The sequence below is a fragment of the Salarias fasciatus genome, chromosome 22 (genome assembly GCF_902148845.1).
Source record: "Salarias fasciatus chromosome 22, fSalaFa1.1, whole genome shotgun sequence".
Classification (NCBI taxonomy): domain Eukaryota; kingdom Metazoa; phylum Chordata; class Actinopteri; order Blenniiformes; family Blenniidae; genus Salarias; species Salarias fasciatus.
The window spans coordinates 14926080-14943418 of record NC_043765.1 but is presented as its reverse complement, the minus strand read 5'-3'; the positions used below and the strand labels follow the sequence as shown (position 1 = coordinate 14943418).

Sequence of the window (17339 nt, the reverse complement as noted above, 5' to 3'; positions counted from 1 at the left end):
TCATCTGCTTTTGCGTGCCTTTCCTAACGGCATTAAACATGAATGGTGTTAGGTATGGAATATTTACCCACTATAGCTTCCCACCTCACTTAAACATCACATTCTGATAAGTGACTGATTTTTCTGTTTGCTGTACCATATTTCTGGTGGTTTCATCAGCAAACATATTGTTACCAATCCAGCACTCTCACTTCAGAGTGAAGGTTGTTTCTACCATGCACGCCCATGTTTAAAGGTTGACATTTAGTTAGAACCGCTATAATGTCAGCGTCGGTTTACAGAACCGCGGGATGTATTAGTATTAAAGGGTCACAGCTTACTATAGAACCAACAGGGAGGGGGAGCGGGAAAGAGAAAGGAGTCGGAAATTGACATATGTTCTACTGCATAGCACCATTTTAAGTGAAAATGCACAACTCTTTACAGTGTCTACTGTATGCTCCCCGTTCAGCACAGCTCAATACACATAAAACAACAATGTTCATAATTTTAGAGCCCAACATGGCTCTCTTGTGGAGAGAAATTTTAGGTCACAAAACAGTTTTGGTAATCATTGTTGACCCACCAGGCTTGAATATTTCCTTCAATGACATTTTCCTGTTGAGAAACTGCTCTTCCTGACATCTCTCTCTCTCTCTCTTTCTCTCTCTCTTTTTTTCCTGCAGGTGTGAATGGGTTTGAAGGAAATATAACTTCAGCGGGGTCAAACTGAGCAGTGAATCTCACTCGACTCCTCACTCCTACGCGCTAATGAGGCCAGGGCAATGCTGACATCTCCTCTGAATCCAAAGACATCATCATGCTGAAGACGGAGGCCTCGGGGGAGAGGACCAGCCTCCGGAGTGCCTCCCCCCACCGTAATGCCTACCGGGCAGAGTTTCAGGCGCTTAAGAAGGCCTTTGACCAGCCTCGGATTGATGGGGACTCAAAGCCCAAAGACCTCGATCGGGTTAAACAACCGAGGGGCCGGCAGTATGGCACCCACGTCAGCCGCATTAAGGACATGTTCATGCAAATGGGCACAGAAAACGCAACAGCCAAGACCAAGGTCCAAGATGATTCATCCCCACAAAAGCTGGTGAAGCCCACCAACTTCATCAACAAGGCTGATGGGTCGGTGATTAAACTGCAGCACTCGTCGTCAGCTGAAAGAATCGGCGGCGCCGGAGCGAAGTTCTCTGAAACCAGGAAGCTTTTCGAACAGCAGTCACGTGATCAATCCCAATCGCCGGTCTTTCCCTACGGGCGCGACAAAAGGGGTTCCCACGAGCACCTGGACGACTGGCGAGGGGCGAGGTCCAACCGAGGCAGCACGGACTCCTTAGACTCACTGTGCTCCAGGACAGAAGCGTCTTCGCCGACCGTCAGTCAGCTCAGTGCCGTTTTTGAAAACGCCGACCACAACAACCAGAGCGTTACCTACAGAGGAGTCAGCAGGCGAGCCCTCTACTCGCCCGATGGATTCCACCGCCCTGGAGGCGACGTCAGCGAGGACGATTCGCGACAGTCTCCAGTTCGTGGAACCTACCGGAATAAGATAGGCGGCAAGTTACCCTCATCTTTGTCTTCCGAGGATCTGCTGACCCCTAGTCCTGGGGTGGAGACGTCAGAGGCGAAACGAGAGGCTCCGAAGGAGGAAGAATCGCGAGACAAGGCGAGCAATTCTACAGGGGAAGGCAGACGCCATTTGTCTGGTGCCACCACCAATGGAAACCAGGTTAATGGTTCATGTGAGGAAGAGGAAAAAATCCCAGACACAAGAAAAGTTACAGAGAATCCAGTCGACTCCAAAACCTCAAAACCCACTAATGGTGCTGTGATTAACAACAAAGCTTCTGAAAATGCTGCTACTCATCCACTGCCCCCAACTACAACGACAAGAGAAATCCAAGCGGATGGGGACGCTTCAAAAGAAGACAAGAGCCCCAAGTCTCCCAAGGACCAGATGGAGGAGCCTGACGAGGAATACACTGGGAATGAACGGGTGATTTTTAATGCCGACGGCGACGCCTGTTACCAGGGTTGGGGCGAAAGCTGCACGGATCCAGAAGACGACCTCTACGGTGACGATGAGGATATTGTCTATGACCCGGGCTGCGATCTGACTGAGATTCCTGGTCTGCCGGAAGAGAACAAAGAGGAAATCCCGCCAAAGAGGAAGATTCGCTTCAGCACTGCTCCCATTACAGTAAGCAGGATTCCGTACTTAAGTGTTGTGGATGCTGAAATTGTATAAACAAACCAAATGCAATCCAAGATAAAAGCCCTTGTGTAGCTCTTATCAAAAGTAGGTTAAAACAACAGAGAGCTAATATTGAGCTGAAAAGCTCTCTTTTTACGAGCTCGTATTTATAGTTACCATTGAACTAGTCGTCTGGTTAAATCCACTGTTGTAATTTGTATTTTGAAGAGGATATTTGATCCCGATAAAGTAATGCGAGCTCTGTAATCCTTCATTTTCTTTTCAGCTTGACATGTCCAACCACAGGAAAGACAAAGGATGGAGTGATCAGTTATTGTAGGTGTTGATCTGAAGCTAAAGGTTGTAGCAGCTTGGTGACTCAGAGCTTGGGGGTCAGCGCATTGCCCTCTGGGATTTTGACATGTTTATGAGCACAACATCTGTGCATGTGTTAGTCATGCTGTTTCTGAACCCACATAATCCTCACAAGAGATACTGTGTTTCCTTCTTTTTTTCTTAAGCAGTTTTCTGTTTTAAATCAGGAAGCTGAAAAGTATTCAGAAGTCTCTTAAATATGTTTTATTTTCAGCATATCCAAACTGGATCTTTCCTTTATTTGTGTGTTCTCTGCATAACCTTGGCGTGTTACACATGAAGGTTAGACTTAAGGAGTTTGAGAATAAAAAGGTGTGATTAACTGAGGTTGTTCCCCATTAGAAAGATTGTTTCTCCCGATATAAACTAGTTTCCAAAGAATTTCAGTCTTCTGGCTTCAAATGAGCCTTGCTTTGGGGTTTTTCTGTTAATAGACTTACCTTTACCATGGTGTTTGTTGCCTTTCTTGCTGGGGTATTTTGATATTGTTCTGAATGCTGTGTTGAAAACAATGCGCCTACTGTTGTTTGTGGATTGAAAAGATGGATTTTCAAGATTATGTGAAGTATTTTTCAGTCTTTATCCCCAAGTATTTAGAATCAGTGAGCTTAGCATTTGTTGTAGCAAACAACATGTTTCACATTGCTTTTTCACTCTTCTTTTTTTATATGTGGAATCTGTCTTTCTATTTTGAATTTGTGAGACTTCCAGCCGGTTCCACGCTCACATTTGCTGTGGTGTTAGGGTGTAAACACAGTCTTGGTGAAGAGATTAAACTTCGTATTGGTGCCACTCAGATTGTTCATGCATAAAGGGTGTAAATCAGTCCTATTAGCACGTGATCATGCAGCAGAACAATTAACCTAGTTATTCTGACGAGGAAATATCATGTTAGTTCCCTAAACGCCCAACTCTCTCTCCAAAGTCTCTTTTTCCTTTTCAGTACTTAACACACGTGCATGAAAATATATAAAGGCAAGCACATTATCACAAGGATTATTGTCATATTTCTAATGTTACCAGCTTTTTTTAAACCACCTTTAATGATGGCTTTTTCATTTATTTTCTTAAAATCTGTATAGAACTACCCTGCTTTAGTGCAATGAGAAGAGAGATATCGTATTATTCATGAGCCTTTAAACATATTACTTGACATATTGAAGACAATTGTTTTTTTGACACATTCTGTTGACATCATGTTTCTTGCTTTCATTTTCACTACAAAGCCTGTTGTCTCATTTATGTTAACCAGCCCCCCCAAAAAACGTGATCCTCTGTTGTTGTCTGTCATTTCAAGATTTTCCCATTTGCTTTGAAACGAGCCGACGCTCATTCATCATATGGAATATTCAGGAGAAACACCGCCCCTGCCCCTACAGAGACGGCACAATTAGACATGCACCCCTCCCACTTCTCCATCATACAGCCCCCCCACCACCACCACCACCACTCCTTTCAAACGGACAAACAGGGTTCTGTCTTTTGTCCGTCAATATACTGAAAGAAACAAAGCTATTTTCTCAGCCCTGCACGAGTCCGGCTTGACCCCCGTGGGAGGAGACTGCAGAAAATGTTTGAAAAAAAGAGAAAAAAAAAACCTCTGCCGTCTTTTAATCCAATACTTAACGTTCCCTCCTCTTTGTGTAATATTTCTTAGTAGGATAAATCAAAGTGGAAAGCGGATAAAGCATTTCAACATCCCAGCTTTGAAAGCTTAATTAATTTATTAATCTTCATGCATGGGGAAAAGATGGCAGCCAGTTTTTGGCAACAAGTTGAAAACATTGTGATTTCTTTATTGAAATAAATACCTTATTTTTTCTGTATCATGAGACTCACATATTTGTGTTTAGAATGAACACATCCCTTTGAAATTAGTTGAAAAATGTTTGTTTTCTTCGGGGAAAAACTGTAATATAAAGAGATAATAATTGCCAGTATTGCCACGGAGTGGGTGCGTAGTGAGCCCAGCCTCAGAGCTGCTTCCGCCTGTACAGTCTCGCTGTTGCACTGACCCAGTGAGAAATTACTGCTTTGAGCTACCCGAGGCGACGGCAGCGTGCCTTCCAGAAGACACTGACTTCCAGAAGAGAATCAGGCCCTGTGTTCATTCAAGCAGCTGTTTATTCCTTTTCATTGGTACCTCCAGTTTGACATACGGATGTAAGCATCATAGTAGATTCAGGGAATGCGCGCAGCTGACAGAATGCATTGTATGATCCTTGAATGTACTGCACGCTCTCCTCAAGCTGCACTGCTTCCCTGTTCAGCTCTCTCAGGTTTTTTATTTAAAATGTTCAGCCTGGGTCACACATTGGTCCCAAAAGCTTTTAACAACTTCTCACTTGTTGCAAGTTTCTTTTCAAACAGTTTCATCTCCTTTTTTCCTCTTTAATGCCCCTCTGTGAGCTTCCACAAAAAGAAGTCGTCTTCTAACATTAATGCTGCTGCACTGTTTTCTTCATCTCTCACCTACATAAATTGTGCCTCTGTCACATTATTTGATTACACTTTTTGATCACTCAAGACACTGCTATATCTTAATAGAATTAGGCCGATGTGATGAGTTGAGTACCAGTTAAATGCTCAGTGGAGTGGTTTTGTAATCAACCGCTCCACTCTACATGCTGCGTTTCACTGAATCAAAGAGAAAAGCTTTTTTTTTTTTTTTTTTTTGTTCCATTAGATTGTGGTGCAGCTCTGTTAGTGGAATGCTGAGCAGCATTTGTCTGCTTGGAGTCATAATCAATATGATGGATGTGTGTCACTCCTCATCTGTTGCAGATATGTTGTAGATGCAAGGCGTGTGTGTGTTTTATTGATGTCTTTTACTTGATGTTGGCTTGTTTTGCAGCACAGGAAAGATGATTGTTCTCATTCATTTTCTGTGTTTTTTGGTGATTATTGTGTATATTGCAGTTCCGTCCTAACTCGTTCCCTTCTAAATGGTCTGCATGTACCGGCAAATTGGATTCTTCTGCATCCATTTGGTTGCAGAGAACAACCTACACACATTAGTGTTTTTGCCATATGGGTGTTTTTTTCTTCTTCTTCTATGACTGCAGTATATAAAACAAATCCACAGACTAATCTGGTGCCTCACTGGAGCATGAAAGAACATAGAGACAAAGTTGCTGATGCTGAAAAAAAGGAGAAAATACCAACTTACATCTTCCCAATGCTGAGTATTAGGGGATGGGTATTTCTTCTGAGGATTTAAGGGGTTATTTATCCGCCCTTAATACAGCACACGGCAATGGAAGCTCCCAGCTTTTTGTCAGGATGTGACTTCTGGACTTGTCCTTCCCTAAGTACATGAAAGTTATGCCAACAGTGTTGTTGATGAACAGTGAACATGTGCGATTTCGAAAGCGTCCTTATCTGGAACATCTTCTAATACTCAGACTCAAATTAGATGGCCTGTCGCCAGGAACTTTGCTTTTTTGACTGTTTTCTGATAGACCGGATTACTCGGCCGGAGAGCAGCCTGTCTGTCGACGTGATGATATTTGCAGTGGCATTGCTTGAGTTTTGGATCCCGCGCTGACATGGGACTGGCAAGGTCATTCGGAAACGTTGGCAAAAACATTGCCACCACTTGGCCTCCTTCTGTAGATTCTTTGCATTGCAGTGGATGCTCCAACAGCTGCAAATCAATTGTGGAGACATACACTGTGAGTTCTCCCGTTCCCAATCAATAAGAGTGTATACAAACACAAGTCATCACAGATGGTCACGCTGACAAATGCCTGCTAAAGGATATCCTTCCTGTTTTTCCAATTACGGCTCTTTCGAGATCCATGTGTCTCTCAGCCGCCGCAGCCATCAGCACCCAGTTCCTTCTGCTTTTATGAACTTCAGTGTTTCCCCCGCTCAGTCAGTTAGACGAGTCTGGCTGTCAGCTTCCTCATTATGCAAACTGTGGCTGGTTTCAATGGAGGAGCGCCGGGTTCAGCTAGAGGAGGGTCTCAAACACGGTGTGACAGCAGCTGTGTGACTGCTGACATTTTGTCAAACAGCCAACAGCCGTGGTTGAGGCTGAGGTTAGTTAAACTGACATTCACGTTTTTTTTTTTTAAGTAAAACTTTTTTCGGGGGGCTTGTTGAAAAATATTTGCTTATATCTGGAATCGTTACTGTATATCTGATTGTGAAACTTCTGTGATTGATGCCAGAATGTCAGAATAAACAATCCAGCGGTGGTTTTTATGCGTTCAGCTCAGTCTGTTCTATGAAATATGATGTTGTTATTGTCGTCACGCTGTCGGTGGAAAAGCAAATCATCGTCACTTTGAAGCTTTTTCTCTCCTTCTTGTTGACTCTGATGCTGAGTGTATGTGTATTAGTGCATGTGTGCAGCTTTAGTCGCTTCATTATTAATACAGCCGTGTTTTTGTTTGCTTGTTTCGGTGCCACCCGATCTACCCTGGGGGATGCATTTTTAATGATCCAGGAAAGGCGATATGTTCCTTGAGGTTTTTGAGGCTGGTCAGTGCTCGCACGGCAGACTGCAGATCCATAATTCAACCACCTTCACTCAATTTTGGTCCCGTGCTGAGGTTACAACTCTGCCAGATTTTACTGCAGTAAAAAAAAAAAAAAAAAAAAATAGAAGCCTCAGTGATGCAATGTTCTCAGCTTGAGCATGGGAACGATCAGCCTGCTGCGCCATCACAATGCCATTGTTTATAGTGAGTCCTGGACATATAGCACCATCAGAATAAGTTTTGCCCCCTCAAAGGCCATTTTAGGGAACTGTGCCTTGTTCACAATGGTCCAGATCACACAGAGTGATTATTATGCTTTGTAAATATGGTCCCACACTCTGCCAAGTCATTATCACAGTCTGATGAATTACATAGCATAGCAAGTGGGCTGCAACAAGCAACATGTTGTTGTGTTACTTCGGTTCGGATCCCTGCCCCCCACTCGCGGTATATGATAATACTCTGTGTCCTCTTGTTTGAATTTGTGGCCCTTTTTCTTCTGTGGTTTGTTGTTGGTTGGAGTTATGGTAGGAACTGGCGCAGCGCCCACTGAAATGCACTCTGAAAGGCTTCAGACAAATCGGAGTTTAATGAACGGAGTTTGCTCATTTTAAATGAAAATAATCAAAAACACAATTCATAAGAAGCATTTTGTTAATTTTTTTTTTTAGGAGAGCTACTGGTACGAGAAGCATGTGTGTCTGTCCTGCTGTTCTGTATGCGGAAGCTGTGTCTGAAGACGAAAAAAGAAACGCTGACTTGTACAGTCGTGGCTCTGGGCTGTCAGTGCCACTTCCTCAGAGAAGAGGAGGCGCATGTCGAGGAGGACAAAAAGATTGGCCGTGAATTGACCGAATTTCAATATACTGTCACCTTCCTTTGTGCAGATAGTGTTGTGCTTCTTCAGTTTGGTCCACTTTAACTTTCATTTCCAGCTTTTTACACCTGTCAGTCTCACGCCGTTCCTATATTCCTCACATCAACAAGTATCTGCTGCCCTCGGAGTCTGGATGCTTTCCTCAGCACCTATCAGATTTTGTTCTTGGTGTGCGTTTGTGTATGTGTGTGTGTGTGTCTGCATGTGTGTGTTTCCGTGCCAGTCAGTTAATCCACTGCTGGGTTGGTAGCAGTAGGAATATTTCTCCCGGGTTTTCCAGCCTGCTATTGCCTTGGGCAGCATCCAGTGTCTGAAAGCCACAGAGCGAGTGACAGCGCTGGCACCAATGCACCAAAGGCCCACTTTAATACCATCAGAGGTTGTTTTGCCAGGAATGGGCGCCATGCCGTGATATCTTAGGCAGGGACTCAGACAGCCCTGCAGCAAATTACCCCTGGCTTCACCCGCTCTTCAGCTCTTTTTTTTTTTCCTTCTTTTTTTCATTTACTTTTCTTTATTTCTCCCTTATTGCCTGTTTCACTCTCCAGTAGCCTCACTGTGTGCTGCTGATCCAACCCATGAATCATATGAGTCATTCTGTTTCTCCTTCTCCAGTACACTGTCTTCCTGTTCATTTGCTATTGCTACTGCTCCATTTTCTTCATATCTTGAAGATTCCTGCATATTCTCCATGTCTCCTCTCTCCCTCAGCAATGCTCTCCGGAGTTCATTCTAATTCATTAAAATTTCTTCTGCCTCTGCTCTGTTCCCTCCGTGTTAATCTCCTGTCATCAGGAGAGCCACTTAGAAAGTCCAGCACCTACCAGCTCAGGTGGAGGAATATTATCCATCAGTGACTGGACTCTCGATTGAGCTCTCATCAGTGTTTAATGGCTGCGTTTATTCACTTCTTGTCCAAAGGCCGCGGACAACCGCACAAGGTTGACCAGTCAATACTTTAACATGGGATCGAACCGCTAACCTTGTCAGTAATGGATGACCGGCCGTGCACCCTGTTGTGCGTGCTGAAGACTTTACATCACATGCATATAAACTCTTTAATTAATACCGATTCTTGTTGTTTTCTATGAATTACCTGATAAACATTCGTGTTTTTCAAATACCTCTGGCTTCAGTGTGTCTGCAGCGGTATTCAGAGACTTCTGAGTTGGAGAAGATTCTCTCCATCATCTTGCAAGTCCCGGGGATAAGATAACAAGACTGCCCATCCAAGCGGAACCGCTGTCCGGCGTGCTCTCGACCGCCCGTGGCTGTGTTATTTTAGGTTTGCTAACTCAAAAAGTACAGATCTGGGCATCTCTGTCGGCCTGGTGTCGGCAGTATTGATCAGAGTGTTTTATAGATGATGAATGAGTATAAAAAGAGGATGAAAATAGATGCGGTTTGACACAGTGATGAATGACACCAGAATCGTGAGGACGGATAGTCACGATGGGAGTTTCCCATTTGTCTTTCAGACATCAGAGATAGAGCTGCGTAACTGACTTATTTATGAGTTTGAGGGGAGCTAGGCACTGAATCAACACTGGAATTACAGCTGTGTGTTCTGTGCATTTTACTCGTCAAAAAATTAAAAATTTAAGGATAGATAAGTTTGGGAAAAGTCAAGCAGTAAGCAAATCCAGCAAGTATAGTAACACAGAGTCTGTGACAATGCAGCATTTTATGGGATTTTAAAGCTTAAAAAAACTGTGGGCAGCATTGAAGGAGAATATATTTACATGTAAATGATTGTGTGTTTTGTTAAATTCCCCCTAAAGACTGTTCCAGTTCAGTTCCAGAGGGGCGGCACATGGGCAGGCAGACCATTATGCTCAGATGGACTTCCATTTGTGCGTGTGTGCGTGTGTGAAGCCTCTTTGATAAAAACTGAATTTCAATCAAGCATATAATGATGGGCCTCAGCCAGATGTGATTTTCATCAGGATACAAAAAGTCATAAACCAAAAAACAATGACATGCTTTAACTGTGACCACAGGTTTAAGAAAAATATCATTGTATCAAAAGAAATGGGAAGAAATTCAAGATCACCTGAAAAGTTTTGGTGTTTTATATTTCACATTTTTGAGTCTAGTTTAACCATATAATGGACTTTTCCCATCGATTTTTGGATGATGTAGTAAAGAAATGGAAAAGTAGTTGTTTTAGTTCCATATTCTGCAGATGTTTACCTCCTAAACTTGCAGCTTAATCGAAGAATGCTTCAACGATTTGCAAAGAAACGGAGGCCTGCCTCAGTCTATTTGATGCTCTGTTAGGCGCTGTGATCGGAGGTAGAAATTGAAATTGAAATTACTCCCAAAGACAATTTTTCAAACGGTTCAGAGTTTGCGATGCATCAGGATTTGTTAAATTTCATGCTCGACCGGCGATGCGCTGCTCTTCTCCCGCCGCTGCTCAAGTTGCTGGGTCAGTGTGAAATCGGCTCCAGAAGCCAGTGTTCTTCCTGTAGCAGTGGGAAGTGACATCTGCGTGGGTACAGGTGCCTTGGAGGCATAAAACATCAATTTTTCATCCGTAAATAAGGCAGGAGCAACTGCGCCTGGTGACAACTTTAAGCACAAATCATGATAATGTACCATACCCCCCCAATGTAAATACATCACGCAAGCATTTTAATGTGCTGCTGTTAATGCGTGAATGGTGACAACCCTTATTAATTATCTTATTAAGACATCATTTTTACAGCTTCACTGCTAAACAGTCACAACAGACAGTTTATCATAACATAAACCATAATATCTTCGAATGTGAGAAACAGTCCTAGTCGGATTTCGTCTCCTCTGCCAAGTCTTGCAGCAGTGCATTGGCATTTAAGAAAAGGACAGTGGCCAGTATGGCCGCTCCACATGTGGCGAAGCAGTGACTCTGCACAGATGTAAGCCTGGTGGCTTCTGCTTTTACACTGTGGGCATTTTTCACCTCACTGTAGTGTAAAAGCAGCGGGCAGCGGCATCCGAACACACAGTCAAGGTTAAACACTGCCTCACACACGGCTGAAGGAAGCTGTCCCTGCTTTTCTGTGCTTTTCTTTTTTAACTCCTCCTTATCAAAAAGCTGCTTCTTTACCAGAACAAAATCTAATTATTGTTACTGAACAAAAATATATTCGACATCCTGCCTGAGACATAAAGCTGGAACATTTTTACTCAGCTTGAAGTAGCCGTGACTGGGAGAGATTGTGGAATCGGTTAATAGGCTGTACTTGCTGACCTTTACATTTCAGCAGGGTTTTTGTTTTTAGCTCCTTTATCCCTCCCTAAAGAATATTTGAGCTGTGCTGTTACTTCGGGAGCATCCTTGTTTACCTCGTTGGCTGAACATGGCCGTTTCTTGCTGGTGAACTAGTGGACCGGAGAACAGGACAGAGACGTGTTCCTGTAGGACTTTTATTTTTAAACCAGGCGAGCACTAAGGTTATCTCTGTGTTGTGAGGTAAAGCTTTCCGTTTATTGTTTTGCCTCTCTGTTTTTCCTTCGCTTTTCTTCAACCCGTCTATTTTTATTTCCCCTGTGCATGCTGTCTCATTCATCCCGTCACTCCCTCTTTCGGTCACCATCGCTGTCCGTTCCATTCTTCGACTTTCCAGCTCTTCTCCCTCTCAGATTTATATGAATTCCCTCTCGTGGCCTTTCTTTATCCTTCCTCCATCACTGCGCCTTCCCCATCTCGCCTTTGCTCGCCCTTCCTCATGGATCCACCCTCATCTGTTCTCATCCTCCTTCATGACCTCCTGTCTCTCTTTCTGCTTTCTCCCTGGAGTGACTGGCCACATGCTAATGTGTTTGTAGATAGCGCACCATGACTTAGAGAGGCCATTAGCACGGACCGCCAGTGGCGGAATCACGTCCAGGGTTGCACAACTGCTGGTGTTTGCATTTGCCAGCACTGTGTGTGTATGTATGTGTGTTTGTGTATGTATTAGCATCTATTTTGCTATGATTCCCTAAAATATAATGTACATGAACGTAAATGTGTGTGAGTGTCTCTATATGTGTGTATCGCTCATTCCAGCATTAATAATGCAGGGCAGTTGATCACGCTGAATGATTGATGACAGAGGTCATGGGAGCTCACAGAGGATCCCGCTCCGAAGAGAATGGAAAAATAAAACAAAACGCAACAAGCCAGGCAGCATCACGCGATGTCACTGTGCCAAAGCTGTGGCAGTTCTTCCAGCAGTGTCTCTTAAATATTGTGCATCGTTCATACATGATTCATGACTTGGATATATATTTTTTTGGTGTTTAGAACATGTAAACCCTCAACTTTTTTTTGTTGCTCTGCACTCACAAAAAGTGCACACGTGCTCACTTTTGCGGATGACATTCTGACTTGAGGCTTTAATCGATACACATGACGCAATACGATGCTTTATTGATCTCATCTGCGAACGTGTGACCACAGACGAGCGGCGTGCAGAGCCGGGAAAGATTCTGGTGATTGACGTCAGGGCGCTGCTGGATGCGTGAGACCCTTTTCAGGAAATCCTTTCCTCGTAGGAGGCAAAATGTCTGCGTCAGATTTTAATAATAGCAGCTGCAGCCGGTGTGGGTGTGCAGGTGTCCGTCCAGCCGGGAGACTCAGAGGCAGCCGCCATCGCACTTTCGCTGTCACTCAAGCACTTGCATTAATGTTCGCCTATCCTTGTAAACACTTTGCGTACCGGCGCTCCTCTCTCTTCGCTGCTGCAGAGACGCATCCTATAGATGTGACAAAAGCCCACGCGCTGCTGGAGGGAGCTTCCTCTCCTCCTCTTTATTTCTCCTCGGTGCACGGAGCAATGGAGCGCCGGGTTGGGATGAGATGTGAAGTGACAGCTGACTGTTGCCTGCAGAGAGAGGTTCTTACGAGGATCACAGAGCTCGGAGGAGAGAGGCTTTCCTGGCCTCCTTCGCCACGTCAGGCTCCCCTCCATGTTTTTGTCGGTTAGGTTAGTTTAGGCTGAGTTGTAGCTGGAGTTTGTGGCGTCGGCGTTGCTGCTTGCGGTTGCTAAATAAAGGTCTTCTTCATCCATTTTCATAATTATCTGTAATCACTGCTACTGAAATGAGAGCATTATCTAATCATGTTTACACGAATTGTGCTTGTTACCATGTTTGGCTTTTGAAATTCATTTATATAATCTCCAAACCTTTTTCCTGTTGAGCTGTTTCTTTTACATTATGGCATCCCATAATGCTTCCTTAAAGATCTACGGTCCAGGAAGTCATAGAATCAGTAATCGCATGTATCTCTGGGATATTAGGCGATAAATATTAATACTTCTTGCTTGTCTTCTTTCAGGTGTTCAACACATATTCCAATGAGGATTACGACCGGCGCAATGAGGAGGTGGATCCTGTGGCTTCCTCCGCTGAGTACGAACTGGAGAAGAGGGTGGAGAAACTGGAACTCTTCCCAGTGGAGCTGGAGAAAGGTGAGTCTAAAAAGACCTTCGCTGATGGTCTCTGGCACTCATCACACAGATTTACAACTTAGAGCTTCCATCTCCGGCTCAACAATTAACAAAGACACAGGATTATTTTTAGGCTCCTGAAAACACATTTCCAGTGTTTTTCTCTGTTGCAGAATAGCAGTTGACTCGAAATCTCCTTAGATTACACTAAAAAGCATGAAAGTGCACAGCTTGTCCTAATTCCCCAGCAGGAGCTACAAAGGGGTGATATGGCGTCTTTTACGCCTGTCTTGTCCTGTTGAGATTTTACCGCCTTGAGTCCCTTTACATTGCAGAATTCCTCCGTCCAATCCCGGTTACGTAACAGCTTCTGAATAATTGATGCAGGATAAGAAAGGATGAGGGGATTTTCCTATCTGGGATATCTCCTATTCATACGATTACCAGCTCATACACGTTGCTTCTTTCTCTCTCTCGATTCCCTATACAAACTATTTTTAATGTTATTTTGCCATATTTTTTTCTGTTTAGTGCTTTTTTTTTTCTTCAGCCTTTTAGGCTTCATTTAATGTTATTGCAAAGATTAAAAATGAACTCTGATCACTGGCCTCCAAATGCACAAATATACACATTAATTCCATATTATTTGATATTTCCAGACGAGGACGGCCTGGGGATCAGTATTATAGGGATGGGCGTCGGTGCGGACGCCGGCCTGGAAAAACTGGGCATCTTCGTCAAGACCGTCATCGAGGGTGGCGCCGCCGAGAGAGACAGCAGGTAAGAGCAGCTTTTTTCTTTTTGCCATCGAACACAGAAAGTCACTCCGAGGGCAGCAAATTAATAAGGCCTGAAAGATCGGCGCGCTGGAGAAAAGATGCGGGCGACAGTGAATCAGCTGTGTTGTTTCCGCCGCAGAGTCACCACGCGCCCGCGCTCACACACAGTCACACACTGTCCCTGTCAGATTTAGCAGCAGGGGTTCAGATTGAATCCGCCAAGAGAGGCACTGTGTGTGTGTGCGTCTGTGTGTTAGAAATGTATGACAAAAAAACAATACATTGGGTGTTCTAGTTTTTTGTGATTTGCGCCGTTTTTCTCGTGTTCTTCTGCAGACTTGATGGTTCACACAGTGTTTCTATCCTCGTCCCTGGATGGTGCATTTGTGTGTCTTTGTGCATTTATAAAGTGCGATCGCTGCAGAGTGAGCACTCAGCCAAGGAGAGAGTCGATGACAGCGTCTCAGCAGGAAAGTTGTGGTTTCCTGCCTGCGATCTGAAAATGTCTGAGTGGGTGTGTGTGTTTGTGTGTGTGTGTGTGTGTGGGGTGCAGGTTCCCCGTAACCAAATTAAAGCCTGACAGGCGGCTCCGCTCAGAACTCGAAGCTTTTCATGCAAACTTTAATGCACTGGGGGTTGTTTGCAGTAGGTGTGTTTTCTTTTGGGATTAATCTTCTCTTTTATGTTGCGGCTGCTGCTGCCGTATGACGGCGAGATTAGTCGAAACGCAGAGAGGGAGACGAAGGCGGAGAGCCGCGGCAAATACGAATCGGTGCGTTCGGGAAAGCTGATCAGTTCTAAGATGACAGTTTCAGCGACTTCCAAGAAGTACCTCAGTGAGCGGGCAAAGTCAAAGACCTCAGACAACGACTGTGCTGAAGCTCGTGTTCGTCCCTCTTTTTCTGCAAACCGCAAAAACAGTTTGGAATGCTACAGGAGCCCAATTCACTGCATTTATCCCCGCCTAGATGCCGATGAGTTAATAAATAATGAGACTGTGGCTGAAAAGACAAGACCTGTCTTCTTCTCGGTTACATTTTTAGCACTGCTAGCATCATCGCTCACAGGACAGCATCCGTTCGCCCACCTCAGTTCACACAGAAGCGTCTCAGAAGCGTCTCACATGAGGCTGTGCAGCCGCAGGGGTCAGAGGAGGGACGGCCAGCTTTTCAGCAAGGGCTTTTCTAACAGAACTGAATAGAAACATGTGATATGAATCACTGTTTTTAGTGTTGAATCAGTTTATTTAGTATGGATTTCTACCTCTAAAACGTCCCATGTGTAGCTTATATAAGGACTAAAACATGATAGGCAACAAATGTGTGTTTTGTTTTTTTTTTTACTTTTTTTAATAGTCATACTTTAAAAATATCTGTATCTATCCTCATCTTGTCTGTGTTTTCCTAATAGGTAAAGTTTTTTGGTGATGCTCTTCTGAACCGTGAGTCAGGCTAATGCCATATATTTACAGGCACTTGTTCAAAGCCAGCGCTCCTGGGAACTGGCTCTTTATTCCTGCTTCCTGTCTGTATCTGTAATGTCAGCGAGCCATTACAAGAAGTCATGAAAAGAAATGCTACTGAAGCAAATTAATGCAAAGTGAGGACTCGGAATATAAAGCATAAATATGGATGATTGTACTCTACGGGATGGAACAAATCTCATATGCATTAAGGCTCCAGAACTCCATGTTTATAAGGAAGTGAAGTTCCTTTTTTACTAAGTTTGTCAAACATTTTCCTCAATTGACGAATTTTCTTGGATATAGTTAAAATCTTAATTTTAAAAAGGAATATACCGTACTTTGAAAATTTTGCCACATTTACAAGTATCATGAAGTTCTTGAAAATAATAGGTGAAAATATATGTGGACAGTTGCAGAATAGTTGTCCAACTTGGCTGTGCTAATCCTGGCAGCACTGCATTTTTACTGCGGAGTTCTCCACACGGAAAAATTGTGGGCTGAATTGTGGCAAATCCGCCATGCAGTGAGGAGTGATGACTCCGGGACTTCAAACGCAGTGAAACCCTTCCACTTCTCGCTCTCAGTGATGTTGACTTTTTCAACTTCTCTATTTGCAGCTGACCTCTCCACAAACTTTTAGTCACTCCGTGAATAAGTTCAGGTCAGCTGAATCCTGTTTCAACAACATATGCTGGAATTTGGTCGGAAATGAAACAATAGAATAGTCGCTTCTTGTGAAAATGCAGACGTCGTCCTGTGATTTGACTCATCCTTTAAGTCAGTGGTCCAAAACCGCCGTGGAGAGTCCAGTAGATCGCAGGCAGAGCCCCAGGCGGGCAGAAAGATGAACTCGACTGTGGCGTTGGTCGTGGTGGTTGGTCGATTTGCATTCGCTGACTTCGTCTTCTTGTTGTCGTGTCTCGGTGTCGCCATACAAAGCTGCATGAAGACGTTTGAAGCAGCGAAGGTCAGAAACTCACGTGAGTCACTGCCAGACATCCAGCTCGCTGTCTGTCTGCCTGTCAGACTGACATGTCTCCATGAATCCATAAGACAGCTCTGCTTGATGTGTTCAGTGTTGTGTTAAATCCCTTAGAGGGGGCTGGTGTATGTTGAGACTGAGATGGGGTCTCCACTGGGATTTCGGTTCAGGTCAGTACTGTGTAGATCTAATTTCTACACAAAAAAAAGGGTTAAAAGTTTTTATGGGAAGAAAACAGTTTATTTGGGAATTGTAGTTACCCTGCATTTTGAAGTGGAACCCATCAAATTACTGTTTCTCTCACTTGTGTGTTACCTTCGACCATCAGTCTCAATGAAATCCATCTATTTCAAGTGCTTCTTCTTTATAGAGCTGCCATTGTAAATCAAGTGCTCCTTTTATTCACGAGCATCCTTAAAATACCCTAAAATACAATCCCTACCTTATGATTTTCATTCTTTATAAATTGGGCTTGCAGGTCCTTCAACTGTTCCATCATGCAAATGGAGAACAATCGAGTTAAAAGGCCTTCGTTTGCCCTTTTTTAGGTTATGGATATTGCTATCTGAATAAGCCTGGTGTGACTAAACTATGAGAATTTATCAAAGTTTACAGGCTCTTTGCTCCTGGGACAAAACAGGAGCAGGGTCATTACAACTGCAGTTAAAATGTTTATGTTCTGCCTTGAAGTAATGAAATAATATCCAATATGCAGGGTTTTTTTTTTCCTTAACAATGAGCAGTAGTTTTTGTTTTATTCATATGTTGCAGA

The 17339-nt window shown here is 43.7% G+C and overlaps 1 protein-coding gene across 2 annotated transcripts in view; it reads left to right on the top strand.

Annotated features, from left to right (window-relative positions):
- The window catches only part of ppp1r9a (protein phosphatase 1, regulatory subunit 9A), a 42259-nt gene that overhangs the window by 1102 nt on the left and 23818 nt on the right, over positions 1 to 17339 (top strand). For both annotated transcript variants that reach the window (XM_030082264.1, XM_030082263.1), the window contains exons 2-4: positions 666 to 2188; positions 13230 to 13362; positions 14001 to 14121. In XM_030082264.1, the coding sequence (XP_029938124.1) occupies positions 800 to 2188; positions 13230 to 13362; positions 14001 to 14121 (1643 nt within the window). In that variant the 5' untranslated portion in view covers positions 666 to 799. The remainder of the gene's footprint in view (positions 1 to 665; positions 2189 to 13229; positions 13363 to 14000; positions 14122 to 17339) is intronic.